Below are 14,622 nucleotides of genomic sequence, written 5' to 3' on the forward strand. Positions count from 1 at the left end.
GCGGCTCTGACCGTCGACCCGTGACTCTGACCCGTGACTCAGGTGCTGGACCCGGCGCCAGTGGGAAACGCCTGGGGAGCGGCAGCCGCTCCCCGACCCTCTGTCCCCAGGCCATGGCCCCTGACTGAGGGTCCAGGGACAAAAGCTGGGCCCGAGCTAGCGAGAGGGCAGGTTTGGGGACACAACGACGGCAGTGACACAAGGGCACTGCCGAGACAAAGACCCGAGTTAACGTTGCAGAGCCTTGGTCGTTTAACAAGCCTGAAGTGGATATATTTCCTAGTTGCAGCATTACTCACTGTGAACCAAAACAACTTTTCTGCCTCTTTACACATCTGGGCTTCCAGAGCGGCCAGCCTCTCTTCCGGGTACAGACGCCCCCTCCGCAGGGAGGAGGGCAAAGGCGGGGGCCTGTGGGGACACCCGGGTCATCAGCCGGCGGGGGCCTCGTGAAGGTCCTTCCAAGCAGCCTCAGGGCAGGTGTGTGCAGGGCACCCTTCCAACACGTGAGGGACACGAGAGGGTCTCCGCGGAGGGAGGAGAGGACTTACAGACTGGCACACTGAGTCACACGGCCCGGGTCTCGGCTTCGATTTTCTGCTCCCCGTGCAAGCTCTCCGGGTCCTGGAGCTGGGCCACACTCTGGCGGAGGGCGATCTCGGGGCCACCGCCATAGAGGTTATTCAGGTACACCCAGGTCTCCTCTGAGATCTGCCCGTAGTCAGCTCCTGCAGGGCCCAAGAGGCTACCGGTCAGGCTGGGCTCACCCTCGCCCCCTCGCTGAAGCCACCGTCTTGGCAGTGGGGGGTCTGGGAGGGCAACCACGGGCTTCTGTGCAAAGCTGTAAATGGGAATCTTGGGATTTTCCAGGGGAACGTCCATTCTCTGAGGACCCTAGAGGGCACTACGATGGCTGCAGCCCCTCATTTCCCAGGGGGTGGGGTTCACGCAAAAGGGCAGGCAGGTGAGGTGGTGGAGTGGGGAGAGGGCGTGGGTAGGGGCAGAGGGGCTGTGGGAGAGGGGCTTGGCCCATCTGCTCGAGTCTTGGACCTGGACACGGACAGATGTCACAGCCTGACTCAGACAGGTGGCAAGGGGGCGCCTGGTGGGACCTGCAAGCCAGGAGGGGCAGAGGGGAGCCTGGCTGGCTTGGGAGGCCAGGGCTGGGGCTGGTGAGACTCTCACCCTGCTTCAGTTGGATGTGGCCGCTTCCTTTGACTTGTGCGATCCTGCTGTTGTCAATGGGCCCGGGGGGCTCTGGAACAGACAGGGCTCAGGCTCAGTGCCTCTGGGCCTCCGCAGCGACGGCACGAAAGCCCAGTCCCCTCCTCCGCCACAGCCTTCCACCCCTCAACAGATACGAGCCATTCTCAAGGTGTGCCACCGACACCCGTGATCCCGGAGAGGCTGTCCTGGGTCCAAGGGGTCAGTGTGAAGCTCTTACGGGCTGAGGTGCTCAGGGCACCAAATGCTCATCTCCACGAGTCTGAGAGCCAGAAGGGACTGTGGCATCCCTGGACCCAGCAGAGGGAGCTTTGAGGACTCGCACCCTAGTTTCAGACCTCAGCATGGGGCGGGGGCGGGGGGGGTAGGGTGGATGCCCAGTGCCAGGTGGACACTGCCCTAGTCTGATGGCAGCTGTGCTTGCTGAGCATCCTTCCCGCGCGCCCCACTAGCTCAACCCTCAACAACTGGGTGAGGTGAGGCAGGCAACGGGACTGCCCAGCTCAGCGCTGGCAGAAGGCAGAGCCAGGGCCCGAGGTGGGGCTGCGACTCCGGAGCCGGGTTCTGGATCGACCACAGCCACTCAGGAGGCCCCTCCCCCTTCCCGCGTCCCAGCGCTTATGCTCCAAAGGGCAGGTGTCCAGTGCGCAGAACCTCCTGGCTCTGCTGACCCCGCCAGGCTCCGAAGCCTGGCCTGGGAGCCGAGTGTGGGACTCGGGGGCGGTGAGGGTGGCCGCATGCTGGCCGTGGCTCGGGCTCAGCTGTTCCCTGCCGGGGACCGTGAGGGACTCTGGGAGCGGCCCTCTGCTGGGGCCTGTTTCCACCTCTGTAAATCGAGCGATCAGAGGACATGGTGTCCAAGTCCTTTCCTAAGAGTCTGAAGCCATCTGTCAACTAAAATCTATTATTTAGGGCAACAGAGTCCCCAAGGGAAAGGGCCTGGCAGGAGGGAAGAGCAGCCGCCCCTGGGCACCCGCAGACACAGGGTAAAGGGAGGGAAGGGGCAGAGCGAGATGGCTTCTGTCCCGCTGCAGTGAGAAGGCCTGGCCAGGGTGAGGACAGCGATCCCGGCACTCGGGGAGGCGTGGCGGCAGGGGAGCATCCACGCTCCGTGCTCCTGCCCAGAGGGCGCGCGCCTGAAGGGGTGACACCAAACACCTGCCGGGCAGCCACAGATCCTGGGCGCCCCACCTCCGCCTGCTGGGACACTCCCAGCAGGTCGGCAGCCCCAGGTCCCGCCTGGTGTGGGGAGTGGCGGGCACGTGGCGCCTGACTCACCGTTGTCCTTGCCCTTGACGAAGGCCTCCCACTCCCGGAACCACTGCATGCTGATGCAGTAGATGACGCTGGGCGACTCCTCGGCCTGGAACGCCTTGTTCAGCTGGGCAGGGCGGGGCCGAGGGGAGGGTCGGCGTGACTACCCAACACCCCACCGGTCAGTCCCCACCCCGGGCTCTTACCAAACACTAGATTCTCAGAGAAAGTTTCGAATGCCCAGACAAGTTCAAAGAAAAGAAACATCTCCCACGACCCCACCACTCAGATGACTGCTGCTAGCATTTGGGTGACTCTCTTGTTAATAACTTTTTAAAAAGCCACTTGAGATCACACGGTAGATGCTGTTCCCCCACCACTTCATAGAACGTGTCCCCCGCTCACTCCTTGACTGGTCTGACGTCTCATATTGAATGACCACAAAGCAGGGTATCTAACAGTCCAATCCTGGGCTGTTGAACGATGGCGGGTCCCCGAGTCCCCCTGCTCTGAGCAGCAGAGGGGCCTCGGTCCTCACACACCCCCGTGTCCCCTGCACACGTCCCTTTCCTTAAAATGGGATCATGCTGGGTCCTATCTTGCAACTTGCTTTTTTCACTTAATGCACCTTTCCGTGTCAGTTTGTAGAGCCCAGTGGTTCCCAAAGGGGGGCAGCGGGGGGGGGGGGAACTCTGCCCCCAGGGGTCACCCGCCCACGTCTGGAGGTCATTTTTGTTGTCACTGGCATCGAGTGGGTAGAGGTCAGGGATGCTGCGGAACCTCCTACAACCCGCACGATAAAGAAGCATCCGGCCCCGAACGGCCGCACTTGTTCCTTCACCAGATGCTCAACAGCCTCCCAGCAGAGGGACCTGAACTCGCTAAGCCCAACCCCTTCCGCCGGTGAAAGTCTTCAGTGTCAGGCCAGGCCTCTGGCCACTCTGGTCCCCCACAGAACAGGTCTTCCAAACAGAGCCTGACTGCACGCGGCTCTTCCGGCTCAGGTGCCCGGCTCTCCGGCGCCCCACCCCCTTCCCCAGGCACCTTGATGAAGGTGTCGATCTCAATCCGCCTGCGCTTGGCCAGCGCCTCGATCTCCACCTGGCAGATGGAGCACACGTACAGATGGTTCACGGCAGGGCCGCCCCCAAACCTACACCAGGGCGGGAGGTGCAGAGAGAGAGGGAGTCATGAACCCTGAGGGGAGGGGCCCCGTGGGGAGGGCAGCAGAGAACCTGCTGGGGAGCGAGGCTTCCTGACGCTGCCCTGGCCCAGCCACTGGGCCCCTGGGCACCCTATGCACGGCCTGTTTACTTGTCTCGTCTTCCTCACCTGACTGGCACGGCTACCTGCGCATCTGAGAGCCCACAGCACCCAGGAGAGCGCCCGCCGCAGGGCAGGTGCCTCACAAATATGTGCTTAATGGCCGAAGGACAGTTTAACGCTCTCACTTCCTCTCCTGGCCACTGGGCAGGAGCCATGGCGGCCAAAGCCCGCCTGGCCTGACTCTAAGGACGACATCAAAGGGAGGCTGCACATCCTTCTGCGGGTGGGGGGGGGTCCCCACAGGACCTGGGGATGCCGCTCCCTGCGGGGTTCTGACCCATCCACCAACCACAGGGCGCGGGCCGGGCCTGAGCTGTGAGTGGGTGGGGAGAAACCCGTCCATCGAGTCTCCCTGGCCTCTCCTTCCCCGCCCATCTGACCACCCCCTCGGCCGCGGCACAGCCGGCCTCCTGGATCCAGAGTGACCCGAGCCCAGCCAGGGGCTCTCCCCTCAACGAGAGAGTCACATGCTCTGGGTCTTGACGGACTTGAACCTGGAAGGCCCCAGGCAGCACACGCCCCCGGCCCCCTGAGCCAAGCACGGGGCTGGGGAGAGACACTGGTCAGGATGCCCTGCGGCCAGCAGCCCCACAACTGTCTGCGAGAGGGACCAATACCCCCGCTTGGGCTTGAGCCAGTTTTCTGGCCCTTGTAACTGGGAGGATCCGGCTGGATGCCCCCAAAGACGGGCATCTTCTTCGATGCAGACACGGCTGCCAGGGGCGTGCCACAACTGCTGGCGTGCTGCTGTCCTGTTGCCTGAGGGCGGCGTGGGGTCACGGAGGCATCCCCCCGCCTGCCCCAGCCTCCCACCCAGCTGAGTGCCCGGCCTGGACGGCAGAGGCCGGCCGCGGCCGCCGGTACCTGTTGTAGAGGTGCTCCCAGACGTTCTGGGGCAGGATCACCACCAGGTCGTCGATGTAGTGGTATTTGTAGGGCGGGATGCCTGCGGAGGAAGGCACAGGATGGAGAGCTGGGGCTCGGCCCAGCCGCCCCGCGGCCCGTCGCAGAGAAGGCGACCTCACCTCCGTGGGAGCAGAGGAAGGTATGGTTGGTGATGGGCCCCGGCTCGGCGAAGGTGTTGAACTTGTTGAGCCATTCCCGGGACACGTAGAACCGCAGCAGGCTGGGCTCCCGCATGGCGGCCAGGGACACCACCTGCTGCCGCTCCCGCACGGCCTCCTCGCTGCTCTTCCTGGGGCAGCGGCGGGGTGGGGGCAGATCAGGAGCCGCAGCCACGCCCCATGCAGGGAAGCCCCGCCTCCCGGGCCCCGCAGCATCCCTCCGCCTCCCAGCAGCCCCACCGCCCCTGCCAGAGTTCCGGCTGCCGTCACCTCCCACCGGGACAACCGGAGAAAACCCAGCTCGACTACTTGGGTTTCCAGCTTTCCCACCAGCAGCCAGCGGGCTCTGTCCTAAAAACCCAAATCCTTACTCCTCCCTGGCCTAAAGCCCTCGCAGGCGCCGCCACCCCGACCTGCACCGGCTGAAGCCCTGGGGCGCAGGCGCTGTCCCTCAGCACCCCCGCCACGCGCTGCCCGGGCCCCACCTGTAGAAGAGCACGTAGGCCTCGGCGTTCTGCACCACTGTCTCGTGAACCTCGGTGACGTACTGGTCGTCGAACTCATACCACTGCCCGTTGATCACGTTCTGGCAGTAGGCGATGTAGTGGCCACCTGCGGCGGGACAGGCAGATGGTGACAAACACCCTAGGGACGGGGCGGGGCCGGGGTGGGGCCGGGTGGCTGGACTCACTGCCTGCCGTCCCGTGGTGGCAGATGACCGAGAGGAGGTCGTAGGTGGTGATCTGGGACGTGCACTCCTTGGCGAGGAAGGGGCGCAGGTCAAGTCCCTCCAGGGGGAAGGAGACGTGGCTGCTGATTTTGAATGAGTACATCACCTCGTGTCGAAAGCGCTTCAGGTGAATGCACAGGATCTGGGGGGAGAGAGGGGAGGTGCCAGTCACTCCGGGGCTGGCCAGGGCCCTGGGACCCCTGGTGACCTGACGGGGGCCTCGGGGCAGGGCTCTGGGACACCCACTAGCCTGCTGTTTGACCCACTCAGGCCCTGTCACCCAGGGGAAAACAAGAAACGTAGTGGCTAGAGCCTTCCAGAGACCCAGGCGAACTGATGGTCCACCCTTGACTCTGCATACACTTAAGAAGCATGCCTGGGAGCCGGGCCAGGCCAGCTTTCAGGGATAAAGGCAGATGTGACAGCAGAGCTGAGCCGCACTAACAGGACTGGCGGTCAGGACGGGCTGTCCCCGAGCGCTGGGCTGGTCTGCGCAGGAAGCTGTCACTGGCCCGTCGAGTTGACCATCCAAAGAACTCTGGCCACCAGTCCTGTGGGCGCCGACTTGTAGAAGGCTTCTCCACCAATCTCCCCAGACCTGCTCAGCCCAGCCCGGCACCCGCGTCGGGCCATGCTCCTCTCGTTGCAGCCACAAGCCTCGGCCAAGCCCGTTTCTGCTTTGGGGTTTTGCCCACCTGCTCTTTCCCCACTCTCCTTCCACCAGGCCGACCCCTGTCTATGTCCTCAGGCCCCACTCAGATGCCACTTCCTCGGAAAGGCATTCCCAACAGCCCCGCCTATGCCTTACTCCAGACGGTGCCCTCGGCGCCCCACACCTGCCTCCTGCCCGCACGAGACGTGCTGAGGGACGATGGAGCCGGGCTCCAAGCTACACACCGAGCTACGAGCCTCCCCACCGGCCAGACCCTCCCGGGGGGTCGCCCAGCCAGAGCAGCAGTCTCCACGGGCCTCCTGAGCCCGGGAGGGGGTCGGCCTCTGCCCTGCGCGGCACCGCTCGGGGTGCAGGAGGCCCGGCAGGCAGCGGTGGCGGAAGGCTGCCCACTCACCTCCGGCAACCGCAGGACCTTACAGTACTTCACGCCGTTGCGCAGCCTGGGAGCAGAGAGCGGGGGACGTGAGCATCCCAGGGAGGCGGCCGGCAGGCAGGGGAGCCCCCCCCCAACCCCGCTCACTCTGTGAGGTCAAGCTAGCTGGGGGAGCCCGGGGGAAGTACGTGGAACACGGATGGACCACAGATGGAAACGGGAAGTCGGGGAGAAGCCTCTAGAACGCACACACTTACTTTTTACACCGTTCACAGCTATACATGTTGTCACCTAGGGCAGTAAAATACAGAGACAAAGGTTAGCAGGGATGGAAAATGGGGGAGAAGGGCACGTAATGACTTATGCTTTAGAAATAAAACCACAACATGCTGACTACAAGAGACTCACTTTAGCTTCAAGGACACACAGAGGCTGAAAGTGAAGGGATGGAAAAATATATTCCATGCAGTGGTAACCAAAAGAGAGCAGGAGTGGCTGTACTTATATCAGATAAAATACACTTTCAGCCAAAATCAGTTACAAGAGACAAAGAGGGTCACCATACAGTGATAAAGGGGTCAATTCATCAAGAGGATGTAACCATTGTGAATATATAGGCAGCCAACATTGGAGCACCTGAATAATTAAAGCATAACTGAAGGGAGAAATAAATAGCAATACAATAATAGCAGGAAACTTCAATAGTCCACCCTCAATATTGGATAGATCATCCAGACAGAAAATTAACAAGGGAACAGCAGACCTGAATAACACTATAGCCCAAATGAACCTAACCAGAACATTCTATCCAACAGCACCAAAATACACGTTCTTCAGAAGTGCACACAGACATTCTCCGGAATAGATCGTATATTGGCCCACCAAGCAAGCCTTAACAAATTTAAGAAGACTGAAATCATATCTAATATCTTTTCCAAACACAATGGTATGAAACTAGAAACCAATAACAGGAGGAAACCTAAAAAATTCACAAATATGTGGAAATTAAACAACACATTCCTGAACAACTGATGGGTCAAAGAAGGAATCAAAAGGAAATCAGAAAGTATCCTGAGACAAATAAAACTGAAAATACAACACACTAGCACTTATGGGATACAGCAAAAGCAGTTCTAAGAGGGAATTTTATAGCAATAAATGCCTACATTTAGAAAAAAGAAAGCTCTCAAACAATCTGATTTTATACCTCGAGGAATCAGAAGAAGAACAAACTAAATCCAAAGTTAACAGAAGGAAGGAGATAATAAAGATTAGAGCAGAAATAAAACAGAGACTAGAAAGACCATAGGAAAAAAAAAAATCAATGAAACTAAGAGTTTCATTGAGAAACTTTGTTAATTTTGTTTCAAAGAGAAACAAAATTAACAAATCTTTAGCTAGATTAACCAAGAAAAAAAGAGGACTCAAAGTTATAAATGAAAGAAGAGACATACAACAGACACCATAGAAGTATAAAGGATCAAAAGAGACTCCCATGACCAACTATACACCAACACAACAAATTTACCCAGACTGAATTATGAAGAAATGGAAAATCTGAAAACACCAATGACTAAGGAGATTGAAGCAGTAATAAGAAACCTCCCAACAAAGAAAAGCCCAGCAGAAGTTGAGATACAGATGTAGAGAACGGACGTATGGACACCAAGGGGGGAAAACCGCAGTGGGGTGGGAATGGTGGTGTGCTGAATTGGGCGATTGGGATTGACATGTATACACTGAAGTGTATAAAATTGATGACTAATAACCTGCAGTATAAACAAACAAACAAACAAAACAACTAATACTAAACTTTCTTTGGGTTATTTGTATGGAAATATGTTAATATAAATGTTTCAGACATTACACGAAATTTCTAAAAATCTTAAAAAAAAAAAAAAGAAAAAGAAAAGCTCAGGACCAGATGGTTTCACCAGTGAATTCTCCCAAACATTTAAAGAAGAACTAACAATTCTTCTCAAACTCTTCCAAGAAATTGAAGAGGAGGGAGCACTCCCAAACTCATTTTATACTGATAGCAAAGCCAGATAAGGACACTACAAGAAAAGGAAACGACAGGCCAATATCCCTGATGAATACAGACGGGAAAATTCTCAACAAAATACTAGCAAACTGACTTCAACAGCATATTAAAAGGATCATACACCATGATCAAGTGGAATTTATCTCTGGGTTGTAAGGATGGTTTATCATACGCAAATCAATGAACATGATACACTACATTAACAGAATGAAGGATAAAAATCATATGATCCTCTCAATAGATACAGAAAAAGCATCTGACAAATTTCAATACCCTTTCATGATAAAAGGTCTCAACAAATTGCGTGTAGAAGGAATGCACTCAACATAATCAAAGCCATATATGATAAACCCATAGCTAATATCATACTCAACAGTGAAAAGATAAAAGCTTTTCCTCTAAAATCAGGTACAAGGCAAAGATGCCCAATCTCACCACTCCTATTCAACATAGTACTGGAAGTCAGAGAAAGGCAAGAAAAAGAAGTAAAAGGCATCCAAATAGGAAAAGAGGAAGTAAAACTGTCTCTGTTTGTAGATGACATGATCTTTTATATAAAAAACCTTAAGACTCCACAAAAAACTGTTAGAACTGACAAACTAATTTGGTAAAGCTGCAAGACACAAAATCAACATACGAAAATCAGTTGCATTTCTATACACTAATAATAAAATATCTGAATGAGAAATAAACAATACCATTTACAAAAGCATCAGAAACAATAAAACGTATAGGAATAAACTTAACCAAGGAAGTGAAAGATTTGTACACTGAAAACTACAAGGCGTTGATGAAAGAAATTGAAGGTGGATGTGAGATAACAGAAAATATGCATAGTGGGCTCTCCCCGAGGTTCCTGGCACAGAGCTCTTAAAGTCCTTGTAATTTCCCAAGTGATAAGAGCACTGGGAGCATCTTCTGTTCTAATATTTGCTCTTTGACCAGGGTTTCGAATACAGAGCTCCTAAATCCCTTGCGATTTCCTGAGTGATGGCAGGGTCTTTTGTCCTGATGAGGTGACTCTGGGTGGGCTTCTGGATTGGGGCTGGCCACCAGGAAGACCAAATCATAACTGGAAGTTTGGAATTTTCAGCACCACCTGGCATTCTTCAGAGAGGGGAGAGGGGCTAGAGATGGAGCTAATAATTGATCATACCTACGTAAAGAAGCCTCCATTAAATACCAACAGTATAGGGTTTGGAGAGCTTCTGGGCTGGTGCACACAGGGAAGTTTGGGGAGAGGGTCACGCTCAGAGCAAATGAAAGCTCCAGGCCCCTTCCCACATGCCTTGCCCGATGCGCCTCTTCCATCTGGCTCTTCCTGAGTTATATCCTTTTATCATAAACCAGTCACCTAGTAGCAAAATGTTTCTCTGAGTTCTGCGAGCCGAGCCGCTCTAGCTGCTCTAATTGAAGCCAAGGAGGGGGCCGCTGGAACCTCCCATCTATAGCCAGCCAGTCAGAAGCCCAGGTGACAACCTGCACTTGTGACTGGCGTCTGACGTTGGGGAGGGGGAGGTCTTGTAGGACTGAGTCCTTAACCTGTGGGGTCTGACGCTATCTCCAGGTAGAGAGTGTCGGAATCAAGTGAAACTGTAGGATACCTGGCTGGTGCTGCATAATTGCTTGGTGTGGGAAAACCACCACACACCTGGTGTCCACAGTGCTGTGTGGTAGTAGTGTGAGAGGAGAGGAGAGACACACAGGAGGAAGACTGAGTTGTTCCCACACAATGACACAAATAAAGAGATAGCCTGTGGTCATGGAGCAGAAGAAGAACTATTGTTAAAATGTCCATCTTACCCAAAGTCATCTATAGATTCAAAGCAATCCAACGATGTTTTCATAGATATAGAAAAAAAAATCCTGAAATTCATATGTAACTACAAAAGATCCCAAATAACCAAAACAATCTTGAGAAAGAAGAATAAAGCTGGAGGCATCATATTTCCTGATTTCAAACTCTCCTACAAAACTACAGTTATCAGAAGAGTATGGTACTGGGACTCCCCTGGCGGTCCAGTGGTTAAGACTCTGCCCTCCCACTGCAGGGGACACAGGTTTGATTCCTGGTCAGGGAACTAAGATCCTGCATGCGGCATGGCCAAATTAAAAACAGAACAAAACAGTATGGTACTGGCATAAAAACAGACACATAGAACAATGAACAGAATTGAGAGGCCAGAGATAAACCCATGCATATATGGTCCACTAATATTTGACAAGGGAGCCAAGAATACTCAATGGGGAAAAGACAATAAACAGTGTTGGGAAAACTGGATGTTCACATGCAAAAGAATGAAATTTTACCCCTATCTCACATCACTCACAAATATCAACTTGAAATCAGTTAAAGACTTAAACGTAAGACCTGACACCATAACACTCCTAGAAGAAAACAGAGGGAAAAACTCCTTGACATTGGTCTTGGCAATGATTTTTTGGATATGACACCAAAAGCACAGGCAACAAAAGCAAAAATAAACAAGTGGGACTACATCAAACTAAAAAGCTTCTGCACAGCAAAAGAAACAATCAACAAAATGAGGAGGCAACCTACAGCACGGTAGAAAATATTTAGAAACCATACATGAGATTAAGGGTTAACATCCAAAATATATAAAGAATTCATACAAGTCAATAGCAAAACACAAATAATACAATTTAAAAATGGACAGAGACCTAAATAGGCATTTTTCCAAAGAAGATATACAGATGGCCAACAGGTACATGAAAAGATGCTCAACATGACTAATCATCTGGGAAATGCAAATAAAAACCACAATGAGATATCACCTCACACCTGTTAGAATAGCTATTGTCAAAAAGAAAGAGATTTTTTTAAAAATTATTTATTTGTTTGTTTGTTTATTTATTTTTGGCTGTGCCACGTGGCTTGTGGGATCTTAGTTCCCCTACCAGGCACTGAACCCGGGCCCTTGGCAGTGAACGCACGGAGTCCTAACACTGGACCGCCAGGGAATTCCCAGAAAGAGATTTTTTAAAAAGACAAGAGAGTACAAGTGTTGGCAAGGATGTAGAGAAAAGGGAACCCTTGTGCACTATTAGTGGGAATGTAAATTGGTACAGCTATCAAGGAAAACAGTATGGCGGTTCCTCAAAAAATTAAAAATAGATCGATCATATAATCCAGCAATCCCACTTCTGGGTATATAACCAAAGGAAATGAAATCACTATCTTGAAGAGATATCTGTGCATCCATGGTCATTGCAGCATTATTCACAAGAGCCAAAAGGTGGGAGCAACCCAAGTGTCCATCGACAGATGATGAATAAACAAAATGTGGTCCATTTACACAATGGAATATTATTCAGCCTTAAAAAAGGAAGGAGGGACTTCCCCTGGTGGTGCAGTGGTTGGGAATCTGCCTGCCAATGCAGGGGACACAGGTTCGATCTCTGGTCTGGGAAGATCCCACATGCCACGGAGCAACTAAGCCCGTGTGCCACAGCTACTGAGCCTGCACGCCACAATTACTGAAGCCCGCGTGCCTAGAGCCCGTGCTCCACCACAAGAGAAGCCACCGCAATGAGAAGCCCACGCACTGCAATGAAGAGTAGCCCCCACCCGCGGCAACTAGAGAAAGGCCGTGCGTAGCAACCAAGACCCAACGCAGCCATAAATAAATAAATAAATAAATTTATTTATTTTTTAACAAAACGTAAGGAAATTCTACACTTGCTACAACATGGATGAGCCTTGAGGACATTACACTAATAGACGTAGACTAGTCACAAAAGGAAAATCACCGTATTTGACTTAGATGAGGAACCTAGAATAGTCAAATTCATACAGACAGAAAGGAGGATGGTGGGTGCCCAGGGCTGGGTGGAAGGGGGAACAGGGAGTTGCTCTTTAAGGGATAGTTTCAGTTCTGCAAGATGAGAACGTTCTGGAGATTGGTTGCACAACAATATGAATATAGTTAATGCTACTGAACTGAACACTTAAAAATGGTTATGATGGTACATTTTATGTTATGTATATCTTACCACAATTAAAAATTAAACAAAAAGAGTTTTCCCAAAGGTTAGTGAGATGCCAATCACTGAACAGAAAAACAGGAAAAGGACAGGAATGGGAAATTTTAAAATAAGAAATACAGCCAATACACTTTAAAAACAAAAGTTCAAGCTCATCAATAATCAAGGAAATGCAAAATTAAAGACTGTTATCCTTTTTGTCCACCAAATAGGTAAAGGAAGGAAAACAGGTGAACCGCCAAGAGCTACAGGCGGTGGGGCTGCGAGAGCGTGCAGTCCCAGGCCCAGCCTGGCAGGCAGGGCTGGGACTCTGACGGTGAGTCCCAGGAACCCTGAACTGTGTGCTGACCCAGCCGGCCGGGTCCACTCACCCTTCAGCTCATCGGCGGCGAAGAAGGCAGCGAGGCAGTCTTCCAGGGTGACGACCGGCCCCCAAAACCAGCTGGGGGTACAGGATACCACGAACCTACAGAGACAGAAAGGGGGTGGCGGGGGTGCTGCCGGGGCCTCGGTGAGACTAAGACGTGGGGGCCTTTGGGCTGGGGTCTGTTTGGGCCCAGACGGGCAGCTTGGCCCGGTGGGTGGAATGGGCCGAAGTCTGGAGCCAGAAGGCTGGGACCACCAGCCAGCAGCTCCGTGTCCTTGGGAGGGCGACATCACTTCCCCCCGAGTCTCGCCTTCCTTATCTGCGAAGGGGCCCCAATCTTCTGGCCCCAGAAGGGGCCAGACACGCTGGCCTGTCTTCTGGGCAGAGTACAGGTCCCTGACATCAGGCAGGTAAAGCCGGCCTCGGGGCACACAGTGGGGACTCGCGAAGGCCACCACGGCGCTCCCCACAGGGCCAGGCCTGCACTCCAGCCGCCGCCCTCCTTTCCAGCTGCCACTTGGTCACACCCTCCATCGTCACCTGCCTTCCGATCCAGAGGCCCACCCGAACCAGGCCATCCCAGGACGGCCGAGGAGCACTCCCACCCCACTTGGCTAACCCCCGAGCCCCCTTCAGCCTCAAGCTCCCTTCCGAACTACACCCTCAGCCCTGCAAACGCTTGCACTTTGCTGTTAAAGGTCTGTCGCCTGTCAGCCTGCGAGTTCCAGAAAGGCCAGGCCCGGCTGGCCTTGTGTCTCCAGCAGGCGGGAAGGTGGCGTACCGTCGGATATACTCCACGATAAAGGCCAGCCAGCCCTGGGCGGCGGAGCTGTCCCCACAGGCACCCGGCTTGGCCGGCACGTTCTGGTAGATGGCCGAGTGGAGCTTGGCCAGGTCTTCCTTGCCAGGAATGGGCAGCGACAGGTCCTGGAATGTCTCCACCGTGGTGGACACCTGTGGGGTTGAAGGTCAGCCTGGGTCTCCACCTCCCAGGGTTCCGCCCTGCCCAGACCAACCAGAGTTTGCACCCCAAACCCCAGCCACCAGAGGGCAGGCGTGGGGCAGAGAGCCTGCTCCCCAAGCCCAGGACACGGGAGGCCCACAACCGGGGCCCACCCCTAGAGAAAGGCAGGGGGCACCAGGCAGAGAGCCAGCGCCCCACCCCCAAGCTGTGTGAGGACCCCGGTGCGTCCCTCCCCTCCCCCAGGGCGCCCACCCGGTCACAGGTGAGACACTGCACGAGGCTGAGGATGGAGCCGTCGAAGATGTCTGAGATGACGCTGCGGTAGCGCTGCTCCTTCCGCCGCCGGCTGCCGGCGCCTGGTACCTGGGCTGGGGGCACAGCACAGGACTAGGCCCAGCCCCCACTGGCCTGTCTGGGGCAAGGGGAGGGTGCTGGGACTTGGGGTCAGATCTGCATGAGTCATGTGACGGGCCGGTGCCTCACTCATCGTCTGTGGGATGGGGGCCCCGCTCGTGTCCCAGCCGTGTGAGGAGGGTTCAGAGACACTGCGTGAGGAGTACGGCAGCCCAGCCCCTGGTAAAGAGCGCTCCAAAACCAA

General features: G+C 54.2%; 1 protein-coding gene across 7 annotated transcripts in view; it reads right to left on the reverse strand.

Moving 5' to 3' along the window:
• Nucleotides 1-10: 10 nt before the first annotated feature.
• Nucleotides 11-14,622, reverse strand: part of USP20 (ubiquitin specific peptidase 20) — a 50,629-nt gene continuing 36,017 nt past the window's right edge. For 6 of the 7 annotated variants that reach the window (XM_082468129.1, XM_082468123.1, XM_082468127.1 and 3 more), the window contains 13 exons: nt 14,277-14,392; nt 13,842-14,014; nt 13,065-13,159; nt 6,902-6,935; nt 6,666-6,711; nt 5,560-5,740; nt 5,354-5,480; nt 4,830-4,999; nt 4,669-4,750; nt 3,523-3,631; nt 2,503-2,605; nt 1,186-1,257; nt 11-728 (listed from right to left, as the gene is read on the reverse strand). In XM_082468129.1, coding sequence (XP_082324255.1) covers nt 568-728; nt 1,186-1,257; nt 2,503-2,605; nt 3,523-3,631; nt 4,669-4,750; nt 4,830-4,999; nt 5,354-5,480; nt 5,560-5,740; nt 6,666-6,711; nt 6,902-6,935; nt 13,065-13,159; nt 13,842-14,014; nt 14,277-14,392 — 1,469 coding nt within the window. In that variant the 3' untranslated portion in view covers nt 11-567. The remainder of the gene's footprint in view (nt 729-1,185; nt 1,258-2,502; nt 2,606-3,522; nt 3,632-4,668; nt 4,751-4,829; nt 5,000-5,353; nt 5,481-5,559; nt 5,741-6,665; nt 6,712-6,901; nt 6,936-13,064; nt 13,160-13,841; nt 14,015-14,276; nt 14,393-14,622) is intronic. The other variant, XM_082468128.1, reaches the window with a different exon arrangement.

The sequence above is a fragment of the Balaenoptera physalus genome (genome assembly GCF_965194825.1).
Source record: "Balaenoptera physalus genome assembly, chromosome: 7".
NCBI lineage: Eukaryota > Metazoa > Chordata > Mammalia > Artiodactyla > Balaenopteridae > Balaenoptera > Balaenoptera physalus.